Here is a 24,479-nt window from a genome sequence, read left to right as displayed (position 1 = left end):
CTTTCATGAATGTAGTCCTAGAACACTCAACACACCCACATCAACAGACTTTTAGTCTGTCTGTTGATTCCTGTTTGACTCGAAAATTACCCAGTTCCTATGAAATCAAGAATGCTTCCTACAAAGCTTTATGCTTGCATTGATGTTGTTTATCGATAACTTTTATCATATTTTTATGTCCCCCACCACTATAGTAGGGGACATATTGTTTTTGCCCTGTCTGTTGGTCTGTCTGTTGGTTTGTTTGCGCCAACTTTAACATTTGCAATAACTTTTGCTATATTGAAGATAGCAACTTCATATTTGGCATGCATGTGTATCTCATGGAGCTGCACATTATGAATGGTGAAAGGTCAAGGTCATCCTTCAAGGTCAAAGGTCAAAAAAACTAAATCAAAGCGGCGCAGAAGGGGACATAGTGTTTCTGACAAACACATTTCTTGTTACCTTTACATTTACCGACTTTTTTACTTAGAATAATTCAGATGGTCTTAATTCTTGGTTAATTCAAAATGACAAGTTCCATAAACTCAATAGAGCTTGATACAAAGCATTGAGACTTATGTGAATATTAGCTAGGAGCACTCATCATGTGACCTTATTTTTATCTGTATATTGACCTACTTTTGGCGAATTTTTAAGGTCAAATTTCCCAGTTAACCCAAATTGACTGTTTACTCAATATCAATTCTACATAATAAAAGCTTTGATACTTCCAGTGAACACCTGTGAAACTCGCATCATTTGACCTCATTTTGACCTTGATTCTGACTACCTTTGAACTAAGACTTATTCAAAAGGGCCTATGAATTAATCCTGACATGGCTTCCACTGGAGGCATCTGAGTTTAGCATCTTGTTCTTTCATGTTTAGATATAGAGGAGATTTGTTTGTTTATGTAGATATGGATTCTAATTTTTTAGTTATTAGAGAAAATAATATTTTCAAGAATGACCCAGCCACTAGTTACAATATTTATTTTTTATGATCACACAGGGTTAGAAATCTATAATCCACAGAAACAAACACAAAAATCATTTTTGTACTTCATGCTTTTTCACCATTTTAAACATATAAAAATGTTTCAAACTAGACATTTGAGGTTATTACGTTCTGACATAAAGAAAACAAGGTCATACCACAGTTTTTTTCAAACACTTATATTTCAATATAAACCACAAAAAAGGGATTATTCTACCCTCACAGTGAGGAGGGAGGGTATGTTGTAATCAAACACTCTGTCTCCTCAATGATCCACACATTCCAGACTTATTTACCCTTGATGATAGCTGACAAAGCTGTACTGTGTTGCATTAACATGTGTACATTTGTGTAGGCAAGATGACAGAAGAGAGGGACCAGTTGACTGCTGTCTTGAGAGAGAACAATGCAGAGTTGAAAGCCATGGAGTGTGCACTCACAGGTATGTCATTACCTATCATGTACTTGTCCCTGTCACATGTGTATGCCCTTGTATTAAAGGTGTTTGTCACTCAAGGTGTTTGTCATTCTCACAGGTTTATGTCAATCTCATCAGGTGTACATTCCTCACACTGAATTGTATGTCTGTCCCTCAGTTGTTTGTCTCTCCAACACAGGTGCATATGTCCATCCCTCATAGTTGAATGTCTCTCCTGTACTTGGTATACACCTCCCCACAGCCTTATACGTCTGTGTTGGTTTTGGTATGCATTTTTGAATGTCCTACTGGAGTGATGTGTAGCCTTTGCCATGTTTATGTTGCCCAGAGTCGAGGAAGGAGCTGGAGGAGTTGCGAGGTCAGAGCCACAGCAAGCTTACAGCTGCTTGCCTGCAAGAAGTCAAAAATGAGGCAGACAAACACTCACATGACCTCCAGGCAAGAATACGGGTATCACTCTTAACGTATTATTGTTTATCTTCAACCCTTACATTATAATCAATAATCTGAAGCAGTGACTTTGTAAATAATAGTTGAATAAAGTTGTACATTTGTATTGAAAACCTATGTTATTCAAGAAAGAAAAAAGTTTTATCTGATTCACCTAGCATTTTGTTTCTTAAATTAAATAGGTATTCAATACATATGTACAACTTTATTCAACTATTATTTACAAAGCCACTGCTTCAGATTATAGCAGTATCGAGTAAAGTTGTCTTCACTAAACCTAACAGTGTCAATATGTGTGTGAGATGTTGAGTGCTTGGTTACCCTGTACCTCTCTGTTCTCAGCTGTATGTGAGATGTTGAGTGCTTGCTTACCCTGTACATCTCTGTTCTCAGCTTTATGTGAGATGTTGAGTGCTTGCTGACCCTGTACATCTCTGTTCTCAGCTGTGTGTGAGATGTTGAGTGCTTGCTTACCCTGTACATCTCTGTTCTCAGCTATGTGTGAGATGTTGAGTGCTTGCTCACCCTGTACATCTCTGCTCTCAGCTGTATGTGAGATGTTGAGTGCTTGCTTATCCTGTACATCTCTGTTCTCAGCTGTGTGTGAGATGTTGAGTGCTTGCTTACCCTGTACCTCTCTGTTCTCAGCTGTATGTGAGATGTTGAGTGCTTGCTCACCCTGTACCTCTGTGTTCTCAGCTGTGTGTGAGATGTTGAGTGCTTGCTTACCCTGTACATCTCTGTTCTCGGCTGTGTGAAAGATGTTGAGTGCTTGCTTATCCTGTACCCCTCTGTTCTCAGCTGTATGTGAGATGTTGAGTGCTTGCTTACCCTGTACATCTCTGTTCTCAGCTGTATGTGAGATGTTGAGTGATTGCTTACCCTGTACATCTCTGTTCTCAGCTGTATGTGAGATGTTGAGTGCTTGCTTACCCTGTACCTCTCTGTTCTCAGCTGTATGTGAGATGTTGAGTGATTGCTTACCCTGTACCTCTCTGTTCTCAGCTGTATGTGAGATGTTGAGTGATTGCTTACCCTGTACATCTCTGTCCTCAGCTGTATGTGAGATGTTGAGTGCTTGCTGACCCTGTACATCTCTGTTCTCAGCTGTGTGTGAGATGTTGAGTGCTTGCTTACCCTGTACCTCTCTGTTCTCAGCTATGTGTGAGATGTTGAGTGCTTGCTTACCCTGTACATCTCTGTTCTCAGCTGTGTGTGAGATGTTGAGTGCTTGCTCATCCTGTACCTCTCTGTTCTCAGCTGTATGTGAGATTTTGAGTGCTTGCTTACCCTTTACATCTCTGTTCTCAGCTGTATGTGAGATGTTGAGTGCTTGCTTATCCTGTACATCTCTGTTCTCAGCTGTGTGTGAGATGTTGAGTGCTTGCTCACCCTGTACCTCTGTGTTCTCAGCTGTATGTGAGATGTTGAGTGCTTGCTTATCCTGTACATCTCTGTTCTCAGCTGTGTGTGAGATGTTTAGTGCTTGCTTACCCTGTACATCTCTGTTCTCAGCTGTGTGTGAGATTTTGAGTGCTTGCTCACCCTGTACATCTCTGTTTTCAGCTGTGTGTGAGATGTTGAGTGCTTGCTCACCCTGTTCCTCTGTGTTCTCAGCTGTATGTGAGATGTTGAGTGCTTGCTCACCCCGTACCTCTGTGTTCTCAGCTGTGTGTGAGATGTTGAGTGCTTGCTTACCCTGTACATCTCTGTTCTCAGCTGTGTGTGAGATGTTGAGTGCTTGCGTATCCTGTACATCTCTGTTCTCGGCTGTGTGTGAGATGTTGAGTGCTTGCTCACCCTGTACATCTCTGTTCTCAGCTGTATGTGAGATGTTGAGTGCTTGCTTACCCTGTACATCTCTGTTCTCAGCTGTGTGTGAGATGTTGAGTGCTTGCTTACCCTGTACCTCTGTGTTCTCAGCTGTATGTGAGATGTCGAGTGCTTGCTTACCCTGTTCCTCTGTGTTCTCAGCTGTATGTGAGATGTTGAGTGCTTGCTCACCCTGTACCTCTCTGTTCTCAGCTGTATGTGAGATTTTGAGTGCTTGCTTACCCTGCACATCTCTGTTCTCAGCTGTATGTGAGATGTTGAGTGCTTGCATATCCTGTACATCTCTGTTCTCAGCTGTGTGTGAGATGTTGAGTGCTTGCTTACCCTGTACCTCTCTGTCCTCAGCTGTATGTGAGATGTTGAGTGATTGCTTACCCTGTACATCTCTGTTCTCAGCTGTGTGTGAGATGTTGAGTGCTTGCTTATCCTGTACATCTCTGTTCTAAGCTGTATGTGAGATGTTGAGTGCTTGCTTACCCTGTACATCTCTGTTCTCAGCTGTGTGTGAGATGTTGAGTGCTTGCTTATCCTGTACATCTCTGTTCTAAGCTGTATGTGAGATGTTGAGTGCTTGCTTACCCTGTACATCTCTGTTCTAAGCTGTATGTGAGATGTTGAGTGCTTGCTCACCCTGTACATCTCTGTTCTCAGCTATATGTGAGATGTTGAGTGCTTGCTTACCCTGTACATCTCTGTTCTCAGCTGTATGTGAGATGTTGAGTGCTTGCTTATCCTGTACATATCTGTTCTCAGCTATGTGTGAGATGTTGAGTGCTTGCTCACCCTGTACATCTCTGTTCTCAGCTCTATGTGAGATGTTGAGTGCTTGCTAATCCTGTACATCTCTGTTCTCAGCTGTGTGTGAGATGTTGAGTGCTTGCTGACCCTGTATCTCTCTGTTCTCAGCTGTGTGTGAGATGTTGAGTGCTTGCTTACCCTGTACCTCTCTGTTCTCAGCTATGTGTGAGATGTTGAGTGCTTGCTCACCCTGTACATCTCTGTTCTCAGCTGTATGTGAGATGTTGAGTGCTTGCTGACCCTGTACCTCTCTGTTCTCAGCTGTGTGTGAGATGTTGAGTGCTTGCTTACCCTGTACCTCTCTGTTCTCAGCTGTATGTGAGATGTTGAGTGCTTGCTCACCCTGTACATCTCTGTTCTCAGCTGTATGTGAGATGTTGAGTGCTTGCTTACCCTGTACATCTCTGTTCTCAGCTTTATGTGAGATGTTGAGTGCTTGCTGACCCTGTACATCTCTGTTCTCAGCTGTGTGTGAGATGTTGAGTGCTTGCTCACCCTGTACCTCTCTGTTCTCAGCTATGTGTGAGATGTTGAGTGCTTGCTTACCCTGTACCTCTCTGTTCTCAGCTGTGTGTGAGATTTTGAGTGCTTGCTCACCCTGTACTTCTCTGTTCTCAGGGCTTACAGTGTCACAACAAGGAGCTGGACTTCCAGCTGAGGGCTAGTGGAGAAAAACTGGCAGCCATGATGGAAGAAAAGGCAACATTGGAAAAAAGGCTAAAAGTAGGTTTGCTGATTGGGCCCCTTTATTGGTACGCAGAGAAGTCCTGGAAATTATATAATTCAGATTAAGGTTTTTAGTCGCCCAAAGTGCTTGTTATAATGAAGCAAATGCCAGTTTTGAGCCCTATTATGGTAAGCCTAATACATCAGTAAAATAATTTAGTGTAAATGAATGCTTGTGTAAATCTTTCTGAGCTTTTTATGCTCCCGGTAGGGTGGCATATAGCAGTTGAAATGTCCGTCCGTCCCTCAGTCAGTCTGTCTGTCAGTCCGAAAACTTTAACATTGCCCATTTTTTTTGCAATATTGAAGATAGCAACTTGATATTTGGCATGCATATGTATCTCATGGAGCTGCAGATTTTGAGTGGTGAAAGGTCAAGGTCATCCTTCAAGGTCAAAGGTCAAATATATAGCTTCAAAGCGGCTCAATAGGGGGCATTGTGTTTCTGACTAACACATCTCTTGTTCAGGCTGTTAATGTAATTCATTTAATGTAATTCATCTTGCAATTTGAAAATAACTTACTGCAAATGTTTACCATTTTGAGATAGCTTGTTAATAGTAAAACATGATAAATGCCATAGATAAATGTCACACATATAGGTCCAAGGTCAAATTTGGGCATAATACAGCTTGTGTGGACTTTTTTATCATAAATCATGTGTTTTTATCTTTACTTGCTAACAAAACAAGATCTATTCTACTTGCCCTGGCATCGGCGGCTGAGCTACGTTAATTTTTTTTTGTTAAGTTAGATCTTAAGGAATTCCTAAATTCATTCAAATTTTTAACATGTTTTTCCCATATTTTATTGACGCCATAGTCCAATTCTGGTACATGTGTAACTCTTCATGTGTCAAAATAATGTGTCATTGTACACTTAGAAATTAACATATACAGTGACCCCGCGTTTATCCGGATCTCCATAGTCCGGAAATCTCGCGATCCGGACAAAAGTCAAGGGGAACGGATTTATTATGCAGTATTTTGCCCCGTTAAGTCCGGAATCTCGCGTTCTGGATCCAAATGTAGATTTTGCCACCGATCCGTTAATCCGGATGCTTCCCAACATGGGGGCTTAATCGCCCACCCGCCGTATAAACAAAAGTGCAATCACCGAGGCATGAAGTATTGTTGTTTTAGGCTTAATCGCTAACCCGTCGTTTATACAAAAGCGCGATCACCGAGGCGTGAAATATTATTGTGTTTAGGCGTGATAGCTAATAGGCGTGACTAAACATGATTTGACTCCGACTTTAAACTTAAATTGATGTCGGCATTACGTAATGCATCTTAAATGACACACTGGGTTCGATGTTTGATTTTCTTTAATGTCTTTAATGAGCTGAACATGCGACCAATTAAGACGCTGATTACAATCGGACCGTCATCACAAAACTGTTAATCACTTAAAATTACATGCTAGTTAAGAATATGTAACAGTTTGCTTTCACGGTTTTGCATGTTGACCAAAATAAAAAGATGATGTTTTGCTTTGAAAAATAATTCCAACTTATACTGTCATACTATGCACGCCATTCGATATTTCGCTGAAGCTACGAATCAAGAAACGTCATGTCAACGCCTGCAAGCACAACAACCATCAAAACAGCCAGCGTTCACTGGCACTGGACTAGCTTTGGAGAATAATGAGTGTTCTTCAAGACCGAACCATCAAGGAGTGTCGCCAAACAAAAGTGACGGACTTTTTAACGAAACGAACTTGTTATGCATGAAAAGTTGTGCTAGGATTATTTAAGCAATTCGTTTAAAACGCATAGAACGTTACGTGTCATTATTTTAATCATTTCAACATGCTGTTATATGAGAGGGGTTTTAAATAAAGATATTAAAAAAGTATTGCAGTTTTATGTTTTATTTTCATTTGCCTTCAACACCCTTGATTTGTAACTCTGTGACGTCACCAGCTTACAGATCGCGTGCCACCCATGGCAGCGTCTTTCCACTGCGGCAATATCACACGAGATACACGCAGTCCTCGTGGAAAGTGTATATAGCAACGAAATATCGATTCAACACTTAGCTATCAACGCTTAACTGTGTGATCGTAACATTCACAAAGCTTTACGTCATGTGTGTACATGTACTAAAACTCGGTTACGCGTTTTTGTATTTACATTGATTTTTTAAACTAAATAAATGTCTGCGTAACAAGAAAATATCATTCTTGATGTGAAATAAGTATGTAAATGTACATAAACTTAAGGTAAAGTAAATATTTAACACTTAAAACGGCACTGGTTCGATAATACGGAAGATTCGTTAATCCAGAAATTTCTGCCGGAACGGACGTGTCCGGATAAATGTGGGGTCACTGTACAATAGATGAGCAGGTTACAGATTTTTTTCAGATATTTTCACAAGAAGGCATATGCAATTTTATTGAAATTTGAATTTTAAAGCATTTCTTTTTATTTAAATTATACCATATGATAACTCTTATATTATTTTTTTCAAAATTATGCTTTTGTACACTTATAAAGTTGGCATATCAGCTATAGACAGTCTGTTCTAACTTTGATATTAAATCAAACTTTATATGTAGATGCTTTGCATCAAGATCCCCCTTGGTATTTTGTATTTGATAGGTGTGGGTCAAGGTCATTGTTTCTAAAATTTGCGAAATGGATCCTTTGTAATATGTTGAGACCAAATGTGTTGTAGGAGTTTCGTGAGGAGCGTGACAAGCTGGTGTCTGGTCTAGAGACTGTACTGAAGAAGAAGGACTCTGAGATCAAGCAGCTCAAGGAAGTCATCCGCACCCTGAAAGAGAAGGAGATACACATCACACAGGTACCACCTACAGTACTCAACCAATGACACTTGTGGAAAGTCTTGAATCATTAAATATGTCTATTTAAAGTCAATGAAGTAATAATATTCAATTGCAATAATAAGGGATGTGATTTTTCAGCGGATCGGAAAATTGGTTTGTCCCCGGGGTCATTTCTGAGAATCGTGGAAATTCGTTAAAAAAAATGGGGGGAGGGGTATGACCGATCCCAAGGCGTATTTCATAAACAGCCCCAAATATCCGCGGACTGTGAAATCTCTCCTCATATAATACTGGTAGATTCTACCAAGCATCTTTTAAACGAGTGATATCATTGTCTGTCGTTTCCCAATCTTCCAATAAAATTCCGTCTTTTAAAATGTATTTGGTAATTCTTTGGTGATATGTGTGCAAATGGCAACATTGTGAAGCGAAAATGAAGAGTATTGAACGAACAAATCTCACAAAATCTCGAAGCTTGACAAATTATTGAAAAACAACTCCCAATTGGAATAGAAACAACAGTGGAGATAACGCAGAATGCTATAGCAATGTCTGAATGGTAACAGAAGATTGACTGTCCTGGTAAGGCTGTGTATTCCATGTAAATAATTCTTAAACCACGTAGCCTATAGCAAAGTATTGTAAGTTGAACAGTGTAACAGTGTTTACCATATTTCCACGGTAAAGACATTGAGCTCAACCAAAAGCTTACTCTCATGGTTAACAGGGATCGGAGCACATATTTTTTTTATCACAATTATGCTTACTTTGCTTATCTATATGTAATATGCTAAATGTGAAGTTGAAAAGGTTTCCATAAATAAATCTAGTTATGAAGTTTCAGAAGGTGCTTATTTAAAAGTCTGGTTTACTTTTTCTATTTGCGTTCTGAAGGCGATTCGTGTAGTTAAAATCAGTCAACAGAATTTTCCTCGCCTCGGACTTCACCTTAATCACACCCTTGAAATTATAATGTTATAAAAGAACATATTTTATTTAAAGGATGTTATATTGAACAAACCTTTGTATCTTCAAGCATCTTTCTAAGACTTTAAGTCTTTTGTCATATGTCACTCGCAATATGCAAGTCTATAATGGTTGGTATGTTTTTCATGAGAAGAGCTGGGAAGATGAACGCGAAAAGATAGCTTCTGGTTTGGAAGAAATAAACAAGGCTGATAGTGTGAAAGTAAAGGAGGAGCCTCCAACCCTTCTCTCACCCTCTCACACACAGGTATGTCCCACTCTTTCCTCTCCCTTGCACAGATAATCTTTACCTTCTCACTATCTCCCATACAGGTATGTCCACGCAGCTCTTTCCTCACCCTCACACAGATCATCCTTCCCTCCTCACTATTTCCCACACAGGTATGTCCCCCACTCTTTCCTATCACAGATCATCCTTACCTCCTCACCCTCTCCCACACAGGTATATCCCCTCCACTGTTATCACCCTCACACAGATCATCCTTACCTCCTGACCCTATCACACAGGTATGTCCCCGCCACTGTTTCCTCACCCTCACTTAGATAATCCTTCCCTCCTCATCCTCTCACCCAAAGGTATGTCCTCCCACTCTTTTCTTACCCTCACACAGATCATCATTACCTCCTCACCCTCTCACACACAGGTATGTCCCTACCACTGTTTCCTCACCCTCACACAGATCATCCTTGCACAGATCATCCTAACCTCCTCACCCTCTCACACACAGGTATGTCACCGGCCATTGTTATCACCCTCACACAGATCATCCTTACCTCCTCACCCTCTCACACAGGTATGTCCCCCCACACTGTTTCCTCACCCTCACTTTTATAATCCTTCCCTCCTCAACCTCTCACACACAGGTATGTCCCCACCACTCTTTTCTCACCATCACACAGATCATCATTACCTCCTCACCCTCTCACACACAAGTATGCCCCCGCCACTGTTTCATCAACCTCACACAGATCATCCTTACCTCCCCACCCTCTTCCACTAAGGTATGTCCCTGCCACTCTTTCCTCACCCTCACACAGATCATCCTTACCTCCCCACCCACTCCCACCAAGGTATGTCCCCGCCACTTTATCACCCTCACACAGATCATCCTTCCCTCTTCACCCTCTCCCACACAGGTATGTCCCTGCCACTGTTTCACCACCCTCACACAGATCATCCTTACCTCCCCACCCTCTCACACACAGGTATGTCCCTGTCACTGTTATCATTCTCACACAGATCATCCTTACCTCCCCACCCTCTCCTACACAGGTACGTCCCTGCCACTCTTTTCTCACCATCACACAGATCATCCTTACCTCCTCACCTTCTCCTACACAGGTATGTCCCCGCCTCTCTTTCCTCACTCTCACACAGATCATCCTTCCATCCTCACCCTCTCACACACAGATATGCCCCTACCACTCTTTCCTCACCCTCACAAATATCATCCTTACCTGCTCTCCCACACAAGTATGTCCCCACCACTCCTTTCTCACCCTCACACAGATGATCCTTCCCTCCTCACTCTCTCACACACAGGTATGTCCCCGCCACTATTTCCTCACCCTCACACAGATCATCCTTCCCTCCTTACCCTCTCACACACAGGTATGTCCCTGCCACTCTTTCCTCATGCTCGCACAGATCATCCTTCCCTCCTTACCCTCTGCTACACAGGTATGTCCCCGCTACTCTTTCCTCACCCTCACACAGATCATCCTGACCTCCTCACCCTCTCCTACACAGGTATGTCCCTGCCACTGTTTCCTCACCCTCACACAGATCATCCTTACCTCCTCACCCTCTCCTACACAGGTATGTCCCTGCCACTCTTTCCTCACCCTCACACAAATCATCCTTACCTGCTCTTCCACACAAGTATGTCCCCACCACTGTTTTCTCACACACGGATCATCCTTACCTCCTTACCCTCTCACACACACGTATGTCCCCGCCACAGCTTGTCCCTCCGACCCTCTCACACACAGGTATTATGCTCCCACCACCCGTTCCCTACCATCTCAAACAAATACACCACTCCCACCTTCTTCTCACCTTCTCACACACAGATTGTCCCTCCCACCCTCTCCTCACCCTATCACACACAGCTATATATCTTACAACTCCTGTGCTCATTCACACAGGTACATCTGTGCCACACTCTTCTCATCATTCCATATGCTTTTGATTGATATTTAGAAACCTTAAGATGTTAGTTTATCCGTTTTTCTTGAATTCTCATTTCTTGCATGGTGCTCATATCAAAGATCTTTATTATCTATGTCAAGAGGACATTTATGATGAGTGTACATTACTAATCATTGATTTTCTGAGTACACAATTTGTAAATCTTTATTTATATAACTTGTTGACTTTAAGAATGATGCTGGAGATTCCTCAGAAACCCAGCGCAGACAGCGATCACGTAGCCGACAGGCCTGTTCCTACCCCCCTAGACAGCAGGAGACAAAGGTCCAAGAGGAGTTGCAAGTGACAAGGGTCCAAGAGGATGCAATTACTGAGATCCAAACCCTGGAGCGTTCACCGAGCAGTGCCCGTCCAGGATCACAGGCCCAGATGGAGGGTTCAGCTGGTTCCACTGGAAGACCACCACGAGCATCACGCAGGGGCAAGAAAAGACCAAGTTCAGAAGGCCTTGACAATGTGGTACTTTGCTATTTGTTTGTGTTATTTTAAATATTTTCTTGCCTGAGAATAGAACAAGACCATAACTCTATTACTTTTAGATGTTAAAGTCGTTTTGTTTTGCCGAATCATAAAATTCCCTCAGAGTATTTTTGTTATAATGATCTTTTGACTAAGTTCAAAATGGTTTCACCCCATTGATAAACATGGCTGCAAGGACGGATCAGTTCATTGTATGGCTATTTTGAAATCTTGTGATCTCTCTAGAAGTGACATGTTATTCTCAATCATCATGAAGCTAGCTTGCTATTGGCTGAGTTCAAGAATAGTTCAGGTTCATTGCTCGTTATGGCTGGAAGGAGCTTCCCGTATATGGCAATAATAAAACCTTTTGAACACTGTATTAGTCCATTTTATTTCCTATCATGAAACCTTGTCATTTTGTCACAAATCTAAACCGCGAGTTGCTTTAACAATCATCTTCTTACCTGAACATCAAGGTTACACCTTACGTTAAGGTCGCCGTGGAGTAGAGGATATGGTGTCGGCCTAGCGACCGGGAGGTCGCAGGTTCAATCCCCACTGTGGGAGCGTTCTTAAGACACCAAGTACTGGTTCTAGGACAAGGAAACGGACTAGTGAGCGTTTCAAATAAGCCATAGGCTTGTTATGCAATCAAGCTATAATAAATAGGTTTAAACTAAGGTTACACTTAGAGTTCAAAGTTCACATTTGTCTGTAATACAGATTTAAATTCCTGTCTCAGCCATAACTACCCATTTAAAATAACTCCTCACAAACATAAACAATCATAAGAGGATATGTCACGTGCAAAATCTGGTTTCCTATTTAAAAGGTAAAGGTCACACTTAAAGGTAAAACTTTGAATTACCCCATAAAACAGCTTGACTGTACTTTGACTTTGTCAGGAAGATGGGTGTGAGGGCAGCATCACTGATTGTTTTGTATAAGTAGCTTGCATGCAGACCTAGTTTAGGATTGCATTTGGGTCTAGTCAGGTCAAGGTAAATGTTACTGTAAGTAAAAAAATGAGGATTATTTCCGCTGAATAACTTGAGTTAGGATGGAGGTATTGACTGAAACTGTGTGTGTAGTTCATATGCAGACCTAGCATAGGACTTGATGTTGGGTCCGTTGGTTAAAGGTCAATGCCTCTGTTTCTAAAAATAGAAAAAAAAACAGTGTTTTCTGCTCAATACGTTTAAATTGGACACAAATATTTTGCTGAAATGTGTGTATATGCAGCTAACAAGTATACCTAGCTTTGAAATCCATATGGGATCATTAAAGTCAAGATCCAAGTCAATATTTCTCAAAATAGAAAAACTTCCATTGCAAAAGCTACAAGTTTTTATTCAGGCATTGTTTCAAAGTTTTTTTTATTGGTAGCTTACGTGCAGATCTAGCTTGCAATTATTGTTTGTGATTAGTTGGATCAAGGCCAAGGTCACTGTGACTTAAAATATATTAACTGCTTACTGCTAAATAAGTTAAGTTTGGAGGTTTGTGCTATTATTTGTGTGTGTTTGTAGCTTACACGTAGAGAAAGCTTGGGATGGCTGAATAATTTTAAGTAATAATTAAAAGATTGAAAACCTGATTTCGTGGCGTTGCCATGTTTCTTGTTACATGATTAATTTATTTTATATAATTAAGTTCCTTCTGATCTGAAGTGAGCAACATAGGGACATCTTGTTGATGGCAGTGCTTGGAACTTGTAGATGCATATGTTGCATTCTCTTTTATCAACTTTGATAAGCTAACAGTTGCTGTTTTGGCTTTTTATGCCCCCGGATCGAAAGATTGGGGGTATATTGTTTTTGGCCTGTTAGTCAGTAAGTCATTCATTCATTGTGTGTCCCAAAACTTTAACCTTGGTCATAACTTTTGCAATATTGAAGATAGCAACTTGATATTTGGCATGCATGTGTATCTCATGGAGCTGCACATTTTGAGTGGTGAAAGGTCAAGGTCATCCGTAAAGGTCAAAGGTCAAATTTATGGCTTCAAAGCGGCGCAATAGGGGGCATTGTGTTTCTGACAAACACATCTCTTGTTAAACAATAGATAAAGGAGTATATGTTAGCTGTTTGATTTAAAGTCTCGCTTAATTCACAATTTTGTTGGTACAATAAAAGTTATTGGAAGTTGTTCACTATAAAAGTCAATACTGGTAAATTGTGTACTAAAATTCCCTTAACCACTAATCTGTGAATGCACTCTACATAGATCCCGGAGCCCAAGCGTCAGAGCAGGGATGATGTTGCAGAGACATCAGCTGTGTCAGAGAGTGAAGACTACTCGTCACATCTACAAGTGGACGCCACACCCCCTGTGGCAGCTAAAACACTCCGTAGAACTCGCAAGAAAAATGGCTCCATTGTTGACTTATCAAAGGTTCTGATCTTTACTTAACATTATATAGCCTCTTTATCTATGCAGTGTGCACATTAACCTCTGTTCAATATATAAAGTGTTACTGAGAATTGAGACTTTGTCATTGTAAGAATGAGTAAATTGTGTAAAAAATAAGTTTTAAGTTACAAATACTTTATTAAGTCATAATTATGTGTTTAATGCTCTCTTTATGATATAAAAGATGTTTAGACTGAGACCAAAAAATTTTGTGTTTTAGAATGAGGAGAACAAAGATCCTGCAATGTCTGGGCAGCGGTCTCAAAAACGAATGAAAAACAGACTTCTGCAGTCCTTCAGAGAATCGCCAATGGGTAAAACCAGTAAGTGTTCAAATACATAACCAGCTTAACCTCTTATCTCAAATTAGGAAGATTTGCCATCCAGCTGGAGTTGTTATAAAGCCCTAATTGCAAGACTTCTTACTAGTCCCACTATTGGTTTCACCAGTAAGGACTTCAGAGTTCTCCTCTGTCTGTCGGTTGTTGTGTCTCTCCACAAAACTGGCCACTGTGCTTCATTAGATAGTACTGATGATATTTGGATTAAGTTTTTTTAAGCTCCCCCAAAATTTTTGGGGGGAGCATATAGTCGCCGCTTCGTCTGTCCGTGCGTGTGTCCGTCCGTGCACAATTTTTGTCCGGGCTATTTTTCAGCAAATAATGACCGGAATTCAATTAAACTTTATGGGAAGCTTCACTACCAAGAGGAGATGTGTATATTATCAGCCGGTTCTGGTCGGATGATTTTTCACAGAGTTATGGCCCTTTGAAATTTTCCATTAACTGTACATATAGTGCAATTCTTGTCCCCCCAACTAACTGACTGGAATTCAAGAAGCTTTATGGGAAGCTTAACTACCTTGAGGAGATGCGCATGTTATTTGTGGGTTCTGGTTAGATGATTTCTTTAGAGAGTTAAGGCCCTTTGAAATTTTTAAGTTGCTAAACCATCCATCGTATTATTTTGTCTAAAGTAATGCCTCTCATGACGTTTCCTTTTATCTGAATATATAGTGCAATATTGTGACCAAAAAAAACTTTGGGGAGCATCACCCGTCTCCGACGGTTTCTTGTTTAAACTTATAATGGGCAATAAGCACTTAAACTCACTTTTTCAATAGAGTTAAAAGTTTTTTATCTCTGTATCTAAAAAACGAACGTTACCGGTAAACAGCACCACCAGTCCAATTTAAAATGCTTTTGCGCATTAAAAGAACTAACTTGAAATAACCATAATCTGAACTTGGGTAAACCGAATTCCTTTAACTCATACGCACTTCCCTTTTTTCCAGAACTATCTGCTTCCATAAAGTTAATAAATTTTGTGCACCACAAATTCTGGAATGGCCCTGATGAAAATTTCAACATAATGTCGCCTAGGCAACCTAAGTTAATTTCCAGACCAATGTCCAAAAGATGGACGCCTACATTCCTAAAGATTCCAGGCGGATAGGAATAGATGGCTTCGTTAAAACATGATAAGGCATTATTTTGTGAATACATCATGCAAAAATTAATTTGCTTTTTTTATCTCCACGCCATAGGCGGAGGGATATTGTTTTGGCGTTGTCCATCCGTCCGTCCGGCACTTTTGTGTCCGGAGCCATATCTTGGAAGTGCTTTGGCGGATTTCATTGAAACTTGGTATGAGTATATATATGGATAAGAGGATGATGCATGCTAAATGGCATTGTACACCATCGGATAATAACAGCGTTATGACCCTTTGTACTTTGAAAAATTGCTTTTTTTGTGTGTCCGGAGCCATATCTTGGAAGTGCTTTTGCGGATTTCATTGAAACTTGGTATGAGTATATATATGGATAAGAGGATGATGCACGCCAAATGGCATTGTACACCATGAGATAATAACAGAGTTATGGCCCTTTGTACTTTGAAAAAATGCTTTTTGTGTGTCCGGAGCCATATCTTGGAAGTGCATTGACGGATTTCATGGAAACTTTGTATGAGTATATATATGGATAAGAGGATGATGCACGTTGGGGTTGTCCATCTGTCCAGAAAACTTTTGTGTCAAGAAGTATAATGGCGGGGGTTATCAATTCAACGAATTTGCTTGTTTATTCATGCTTTTGATTTAAATTCCATGTACATATTGATCATTATATTTTGTGCTTAAATTTAAGTTGCACATTAAAACTATCCATTTATTAAACTAATAAGGCAGATACTCTGGCAAATAAAATACTTACTGTATGAACAAATATGTAACTATCATTAGCATGATCAATGATATTTTACTGTATTTTAACTATGTAATTTTTTTTTTATTTAAAGGCAAATTACGGATGTTTCCATGTTCACTTTTGTAATCCCATTAATCTTCCAGTAATCTTCCAGATAACAATGTCCAGATACAAAATAATGATTAATGTTTTGACATTTGTATGTGTATTTTATTTCCTGCAAATGTTTTAGCAATAATTTGGATAATAATTTCCCATGTTACATGGACTTTATCGAATGTACTATATCCTGAGATGCAATCTGTGAATTGATGTCCCCTTCAGGCAAGCGTATTCTAGACAGTATAGCTGAGACATTCAGTCCCCAAAAGTCCCCCCAGAACTCGCCCCTCAAGTCCCCTCTCAGGCAGGACAACTCTGAAAGGTCCAGATCAGTCGCAGAGGACACCAGTAACCATGGTGACAAGAAGGCCAGTAGGGGGCGTGGCAAGCACAAGCTCTACAGGGAGGAAACATACATCTCTGAACCCTTGAACAACACCAGGGAGTTTGTGGTCAGTACTATTATTAATATCCTGTTTTCTGTGCAGATGCAAACTTTAATTTATTGTTAAATATATATATAAAATACTTATAACAACTTATACATAACCAATCCTTTCAAGTAATGGTAAGATCAAAATGTAAACATTTAGACTTGAAAAAGAATTAAAGTTGTTATATTAAGACATTTAAGTATTTAATTGTGCTTTTCAAGGATAAATCTGCATATAGACCTCTATCTTTGTGTGGTGGAATGGTTCTAATGTTATAAGTGATTATTATTTCAGCAATCTCCACCTGATGTCCACAAGTCAGTTACAAGAAGTCTCAGAAGTCGACGACATTGAAAATGATATCACTGTACACGCTGTCACTGTACACGCTGTAAAGTATGGAAATATCTGTCCCAGACTGGGTGTAATATAAACTTGTACAAATACAACCATTGTGAACAAACGTTTGTTATCATTGTACATTTCCCATATGTTCTTCATTTAATTTTTGTTTGCCTTTTCCTTATCCTGATGAGTCAGTATAATTTATTGTAGCTTGCTAATGGTTTATTATGCTCCCCCAAAATTTATTTTGGGGGGAGCATATAGTCGCCGCTTCGTCTGTCCATCCGTGTGTCCGTCCGTGCACAATTTTTGTCCGGGCTATTTCTCAGCAACTAATGACCGGAATTCAATGAAACTTTATGGGAAGCTTCACTACCAAGAGGAGATGTGCATATTATCAGCGGGTTCTGGTCAGATGATTTTTCACAGAGTTATGGCCCTTTGAAATTTTCCATTAACTGTTCATATAGTGCAATTCTTGTCCGGGCTATTTCTCAGCAACTAATGACCGGAATTCAATGACACTTTATGGGAAGCTTCACTACCAAGAGGAGATGTGCATATTATCAGCGGGTTCTGGTCGGATGATTTTTCACAGAGTTATGGCCCTTTTAAATTTTCAATAAAAAAATTCTTGTCCCCCCAACTACTGTGCCCTCAAGACGTTTCCTTTTATCTGAATATATAGTGCAATATTGTGAGAAAAGAAAACTTTGGGGAGCATCACCCGTCTCCGACGGTTTCTTGTTCTATCTGCAGTGATGTCTTAAAGCACAAGCAGTTGACTGATAAACCAGTTACTGGTTTAATTTGACAAATCTCAATCACTTTACTATGTGTGTTCAAAGCATAATTTGATTTACTATTGAAATTATGCTTACATCTTAATAACATATAAAATTGATATCAAATACGTAAGGTTGTTTCACAGGTTTGTGAAATTATTGTGATAAGTAAGATTTGTATAGATTGATTCATGGAACTAGTTTGGTGAAACAATACTTGACTACATATGCATTGATATCTCACTTCATTTTACAAGCTGTATCGTTCATCAGTGTGTATAGCCATTAATAGTTTCTTTGTAAATATACTTCTTTTTGGTCATATTTATTTAAATGTTTTTGTTTTTTTAGAAACCAGTTAGTTGGTAAATAATTAATCAGTAATTTACCAGTAAGGCATAATGATCATGTAGATTTTTTAAGTAAAATGTAGCTAAACAATGTTTTGCTGTTAAATTAATAATCTTAACATACCTATACCATGCACATGTTGGACATGTTCACAATCATATACTTTTCAACTCAGCCTGAATCATTTTAATTACTGGTTTAATGTGTACGTCTGGTGTGCATGCAACAGGTGCCCAAATTGTGCAGCTGTTGTACTGTAGTCTCTTTGTACCTGGAGCCTATATTACATGTTTTCTCCTTACCTACTTAATTTCTTTTCAAACTTAATGGTAGCTGTTATCATAGGTGTGGTTCACTAAGCAATAAATTTCAGTATTTATAATGACAAACCTATTACAACAAATAGTTTTATTGAAACTGTTCCTGTTTCATCATATCAGTACAAATATCATGTATATTTTGTTTAGTGAAAAATGCATTTGAAATATTTGTAAAACTTGACATCGGTCAACTCAAATCTCCGTGTACTTGATTGCTTGTTACTGACTGTCTAACTGGACTGTGGTCTACCAGTGATTGCTTGTACATGACTGTGCAACTTGTCATCTATATACCCAGTATTGCTTATACATCTACACTTAACTGTTAGACTTTGCCTTCTGTCAGACGCTTCTGGTCTCATTCTAACACTGTTTCCCCTGTATGATTAGCACTTTCTGTAACATTTCAATTCTTAGTCACCAGTTGTGTATACCGGTAATTATATTCAATAAACATATATATATATTGTTGGTGTTGTCTATTATGCCTGTTGTAAATTATGTGTTTCAAAAAGTTGTACTTAATGTGATTAATAAAAGAGTCTTTAAATGACGACACGTTGACCACTGCTTTAGCCCATCTGAGCATAAAGCTAGTGTGCAAAGTGAACTATTGTGATCACACTTTGTCTTGCAGTGTCATCAACCTCTAGCTTGTTGCCATTCTATAGGCTACGGTTGTTCATCGTATTGTGATAAAGTGATGAAACTATCGGAATGTTTAAACAACATTTTGGCCAAGTTCGATTCTGTGCCCCATGTGTCCAAAAACTAGATCACCAGATCAAATCTAAGAAAATATTGTTACCACTCAAAAGGCCAAATTATGACTTTCTTGATGAAACTTGTTCGGAATGCATAATATCTAGGCCGAGGTTGAGTTTGGTCACATACATTAAAACTAGGTCACCAGGTAAAATCTTAGAAAAACTTGTTACAACTTAAAGGCTGCATTTATGACTCGGTTGTGATGAAAATTTGTCAGATTGTTTTTCTGGACTATGTCTAGTTCGAATATCGGTAAAGTGCTTCCTTCAACAAGGTCCCCAGATCAGTTCTAAGAAAAACCATGTTACCACTCTAGAGGCCATATTTGTGACACAAGCTTGACGAAACATTGTCATAATGTTAGGACAGTAACTAGGCAGAGTTTCAACTCGAGGCACGGTAATGTGTGTCTACAAAGCAGGTCAGCAGACCATGTCTTAGAAAAATCTTGTGTCTTAGAGGTCACATTTATGACTCCATCTTGATGAAACTCCTGCATAATGTTTGTCTTGGTAATATTAAGGCCATGTTTGCTTCTGGGTCAAGTGCGGGCAAAAAGTCACCAGGCCATGTCTTCAAGAATTTGTGTCATGAACTCGGCTGAGCACCTAAGGGTCATCATGAGCGTCTTGTTTTGAAAACACACACGACAATATGGTCCTCCGCGAGGTAAGTCTAACAATAATACTCTTCAAAACATGTACAGTCCATGCACCCGATTACTGAAAGTCTTACATTTACGTCTATAAATGGTGTTTTATTGCCTCTACAGCTGACCACTTGCCAACAGATTCTCAAGTATGATTGGCTCGTTAATTAAAGAATCGTAAAAGAAGCGGCCTCCATTCGTTGTTCGACATCGCTGTGCTTTAGCTTACATGGTATAGTTCGACTATTTTAAACTGGCACTGGCGTTTTACATGAATATATTTAAGTACAGTTCGAAGAATACATTAGTCTCCGAACTAGAAGCGATGTTAATTGATTCGTTCGTACTCACTAAATGTACGTAAATTGTGTCATTAAACTCGTGCAAAAAGTGCACGAACGAAACCTCATGCAAATATCAGAAAAAATCCATGCGTAAATTTTTGCTAATGGATATCAAGAGTGCCAGGCAAATGACGGGCTAAAGAAAATACCATAACCAATACATACCACCAAAGATAATTCCTAAAATGCGGTCGTTTGCTACCGTATTTAGGATTTCTTATGTCTAGGTCATGTGGCTAGGTGGAGGGAGCGATCGGTGATTTGGCGAGTGGACATTTGTTGTATTTTTAGTTTGCCCACATATATTCTATTTGCCGGCATTCTGGTGAGTACAAACGCTTCTCACCTAGGCGACCAAGATTCAATCCTCGTTCCCTGAAGCATGTGCATTTGTGTTGAAGTCGACTTAACGGGTATGTGGGGTTTCATCTAGGCACTTCGGCTTCCCATAAAAACACAAGATCACACCGCAATTGAAAATCGTTCAAAAACAACTAAAATAGCTGGAAATGTTCATCCCAACTTTCGTGAGTCTAGTAAGTTAAATATATAGGTAGGATCGAGTTCATCACGTGCACACACATGCCTGAGGGCCGTGTTCCTTTAGAATGTCATACACAACGTTCGTCGCTTTTGGCAGTTAATCTTTATAACAGCGCATGTTTTCTTGATTAAAGGAGCCTTTTCACAGATTTTGGCATGTATTGAAGTTTGTCGTTAAATGCTTTGTATTGACAAATGTAAACATTTGATATAAAAAGATCCAGTATAAAGCAATAATAATTTCAAGAAATGTAAAAAAGTAACCCTCAACTGAGCTCGAACCACTGACCCTTGGAGTAAAAGTCTATCGCTTAGACCACTCGGCCATCCATGCTCACGCAATAAGTGAGGAATTTTATACTTTATATAAGCAATCCTTGTAGTATCAAAGCATATAACGGCAACAACAGAACTCTCCAAATTATTCAATTGTTTCGTGTTGCAACGCTTTATAATTTTCGTCCTTTTAAATCGTTAAAAGATGCATAGAATGGATATTTTAGAGAATGGTAAATGTTCAGCATTACTGTTTTCTTACAAATATCATAACTACAACGAACATGTGCGAATCTGAAACATGTTTTTTTATTTTGTCAATTTACCAAAACGTGCAAAGGCTCCTTTAAAGGTGCCTTTTCACAGATTTTGGCATTTTTTTACTTATTCATTAAATGCTTTATATCGATAAATGTAAAGATTGGATCGTAAAAGCTCCAGTAAAAAATCAAGAATAAAATTTAAAAAAGGAAAAGAACATTGCCCGGACCAGGTTTCGAACCAGTGACCCCTGGAGTTCTGAAGTAAAAACGCTTTAGCCTACTGAGCTATTCCGCCGAGTACACTTACTTGACGTATTTTATACCTTATATAAGCAATCTTCGTAGTTTCACAAAATTTAACGACAAAAACAGAACTCTCCAAATTATTCAATTGTTTCGCGTTGCAACGCTTTATAATTTTTAGGCTTTAAAATCTTCAAAAGATGCATATAATGGCTATATTAGACCATGGTAAATGTTCAGTATTACTGTTTCCTCACAAATATCATAACTAAAACGAAAACTTACGAATCTGAAACAACTTTTTTCAATTTTGTCAATTTACCAAAGCGTGAAAAGATCCCTTTATACTGAACATTAACCATGCTCTAATATAGCCATTATATGCATCTTTTTACGATTTTAAAACCAAAAAATTATAAAGCGTTGCAACGCGAAACGATTGAATAATTTGGAGAGTTCTGTTTTTGTCGTTAAATTTTGTGAAACTACGAAGATTGCTTATATAATGTATAAAATACGTCATTGATGTATACTCGGCGGAATAGCTCAGTAGGCTAGAGCGTTTTTACTTCAGGACTCTGGCAGGACTCCAGGGGTCACTGGTTCGAAACCTGGTCCGGGCAATGTTCTTTTCCTTTTTTTAATTTTATTCTTGATTTTTTACTGGAGCTTTTACGATCCAATGTTTACATTTATCGATATAAAGCATTTAATGAATAAGTTAAAAAAATGCCAAAATCTGTGAAAAGGCCCCTTTAAGGGAAACTGGATAGCTTTTCGGTGTGAGGAATATTGACAAAACAAAGAAAAGTGTGGGGGCAATAAAACAAGGTGGACGGTTGTCCCATGTACACGTGAAAATTTGCGGAAATGCATCATTTTAAACAATTTCCGTGGAATGGACCCGTGCTAAAGAAGGAAAAGAAAACCCTGCATTCATTCGATTAATTTTGCTTTTAACATTCCCATGTCAGATACTTCCGGCACAATATAGCAGTATGTGTTGCAATCTGTGTACGGTTGTTTCGAAAGTTACACACACATATCTGATCTTGGTACGCAATATTTGCTTGGGACTTTTAATGCAACATATATATGAATACGCCTAGTTAAAAAACGCCTACTGCAGTACCGACACTCGAAACCATTTTTCGGGGAAAATACGCCCAAAATGTAGTGTCCGAATAGTTATATACAATATTACACTATACCAATTAAATTACAATAGGTTTGTTTATTTTAAACAATACTGTCCTATGTGGACAAGTAGGGACCGTACAACATTGATAGTTAAGCAATCAATGATATCGTGAGGGGGATGGGGCAACGACATCTTGCGTAAGTTCCGACAGTCATAAATCCGATAAGATTTGATTGCGGAATCTTACATGTTTCACGTTAAGCTGCTTTTAGATATCCTAAAATTTATTGATTAGACGGACAAGATAACACTGGCCCCAAATCAACAGGGTAGTATTGAGATTACGTAAGTAAACAGACTGCGTTCTTCAAATAAATGTCACACTAACTCTGTCTAGGTTTATTATCTTGCACGTTAGTCTCCAAACACTTAAATTGACCAAAAGTGCATTAATTTGAACACTAGTCGGTTTCATTTTCCTCTCGTTCTGCCGAAGATCAACAGGGTTGTAACTGAAGAGAACATTGTGCTGTTTACCCGTTGATCAGTCGCGCGTGAAACCTTTAGCTGATCTTGCTATTTGAGAGAGACGGGAAAGTTTCAAATTAACATGTAGGTAAAAGTGAACCCAGTCTCGTCTCTTTGCTGGCTGGAGACGCTGCAGTACTGGTGGAAAGTGAGACCGGAGTTTCGCTGCTGAATTTTCTCATTAGTCAGCACGGAGTGAGAACGATTAGGACTTGCATACGGGAGTACACCCTCCATAGGAAATAGCTGACATTCTGCACTCGCCTCAAATGAAGTGCTTGCGATAATTGAAATAGTTATCAGTTTGGGATATAAGGGCATTGTCCTAGTGTACCCTTTCTCGGGATACAGAATACTGGATTTCTAACTATGACAGGACCCCGTTCGGGTCTTTGGACCCTTTTGTTCGCGTTATGTGTTATCGGTTCACTTTCTTTAGAATTGGTAAGTACATCAGTTAAAATATTTCATAGACTAGCGTTATTTTTTTTTAAATCATTCTCATTACTCTTGCTTTTGTTTCTCGTTTATTTAAGTCTACGGCAAAATTTGAAGTAAGTATAAACGCGCATACGATGTAGATGTGCATAGAGATTTGTTAACAGGACGCGATTCTCATTGATTGCTTTTCACGTTCAATTTTAATTACGTGATGGGCAGTTGTAACTCGAATGGGGACCCTTCTTCGGTTTAGCAGTGGCGAGCGATAAGAGGCTTAAAGTCCCGCTAGGTAGAGACTATTCCATTATCATTTGAGTCAAAAGTCGTTCACTTAATCCATTTATTGTTTCTGTTAAGTAAAAAACAAACATTTGAGTCATAAAGTTTTTAACAATAATTCCTTTGAAATTCATCGATATACACGTGTATATCGTGTTCATGTATATTCGTTTATGAGTTAAAGATACAACATTATTATGACAATCGGGGCCCACAGGTGGCAGTAACGTACCCTGGATAGTATTTTTATTTTTTTATTTTTTTAGGAGCCCAATATATTCAAATAAATATATAAAATCTTGTTTAATGAGAAAAAAATTGACAAAGGGCTCTTTGTCATTTTTTTTCTCATTAAACCCAAT

General features: G+C 39.1%; 2 protein-coding genes across 11 annotated transcripts in view; both read left to right on the top strand.

The window, feature by feature from the left end:
- LOC127881860 (kinesin-like protein KIF20B) overlaps positions 1-19,109 on the top strand; it is a 113,444-nt gene extending 94,335 nt beyond the window's left edge. For 4 of the 6 annotated variants that reach the window (XM_052430026.1, XM_052430027.1, XM_052430028.1 and 1 more), the window contains 10 exons: positions 1,337-1,423; positions 1,749-1,870; positions 5,120-5,224; positions 7,912-8,040; positions 9,144-9,257; positions 11,394-11,681; positions 13,911-14,078; positions 14,317-14,419; positions 16,630-16,859; positions 17,136-19,109. In XM_052430026.1, the coding sequence (XP_052285986.1) occupies positions 1,337-1,423; positions 1,749-1,870; positions 5,120-5,224; positions 7,912-8,040; positions 9,144-9,257; positions 11,394-11,681; positions 13,911-14,078; positions 14,317-14,419; positions 16,630-16,859; positions 17,136-17,195 (1,406 nt within the window). In that variant the 3' untranslated portion in view covers positions 17,196-19,109. The remainder of the gene's footprint in view (positions 1-1,336; positions 1,424-1,748; positions 1,871-5,119; positions 5,225-7,911; positions 8,041-9,143; positions 9,258-11,393; positions 11,682-13,910; positions 14,079-14,316; positions 14,420-16,629; positions 16,860-17,135) is intronic. The other 2 variants (XM_052430029.1, XM_052430030.1) reach the window with 2 other exon arrangements.
- Positions 19,110-23,270: 4,161 nt separating this feature from the next.
- LOC127881858 (basement membrane-specific heparan sulfate proteoglycan core protein-like) overlaps positions 23,271-24,479 on the top strand; it is a 198,207-nt gene continuing 196,998 nt past the window's right edge. For 4 of the 5 annotated variants that reach the window (XM_052430022.1, XM_052430024.1, XM_052430023.1 and 1 more), the window contains exon 1: positions 23,271-23,841. In XM_052430022.1, the coding sequence (XP_052285982.1) occupies positions 23,767-23,841 (75 nt within the window). In that variant the 5' untranslated portion in view covers positions 23,271-23,766. The remainder of the gene's footprint in view (positions 23,842-24,479) is intronic. The other variant, XM_052430025.1, reaches the window with a different exon arrangement.

The sequence above is a fragment of the Dreissena polymorpha genome, chromosome 5 (assembly GCF_020536995.1).
Source record: "Dreissena polymorpha isolate Duluth1 chromosome 5, UMN_Dpol_1.0, whole genome shotgun sequence".
Lineage (NCBI taxonomy): Eukaryota > Metazoa > Mollusca > Bivalvia > Myida > Dreissenidae > Dreissena > Dreissena polymorpha.
Note: the sequence above shows the minus strand (reverse complement) of the source record. Positions and strands in the feature narration are given on the sequence as shown.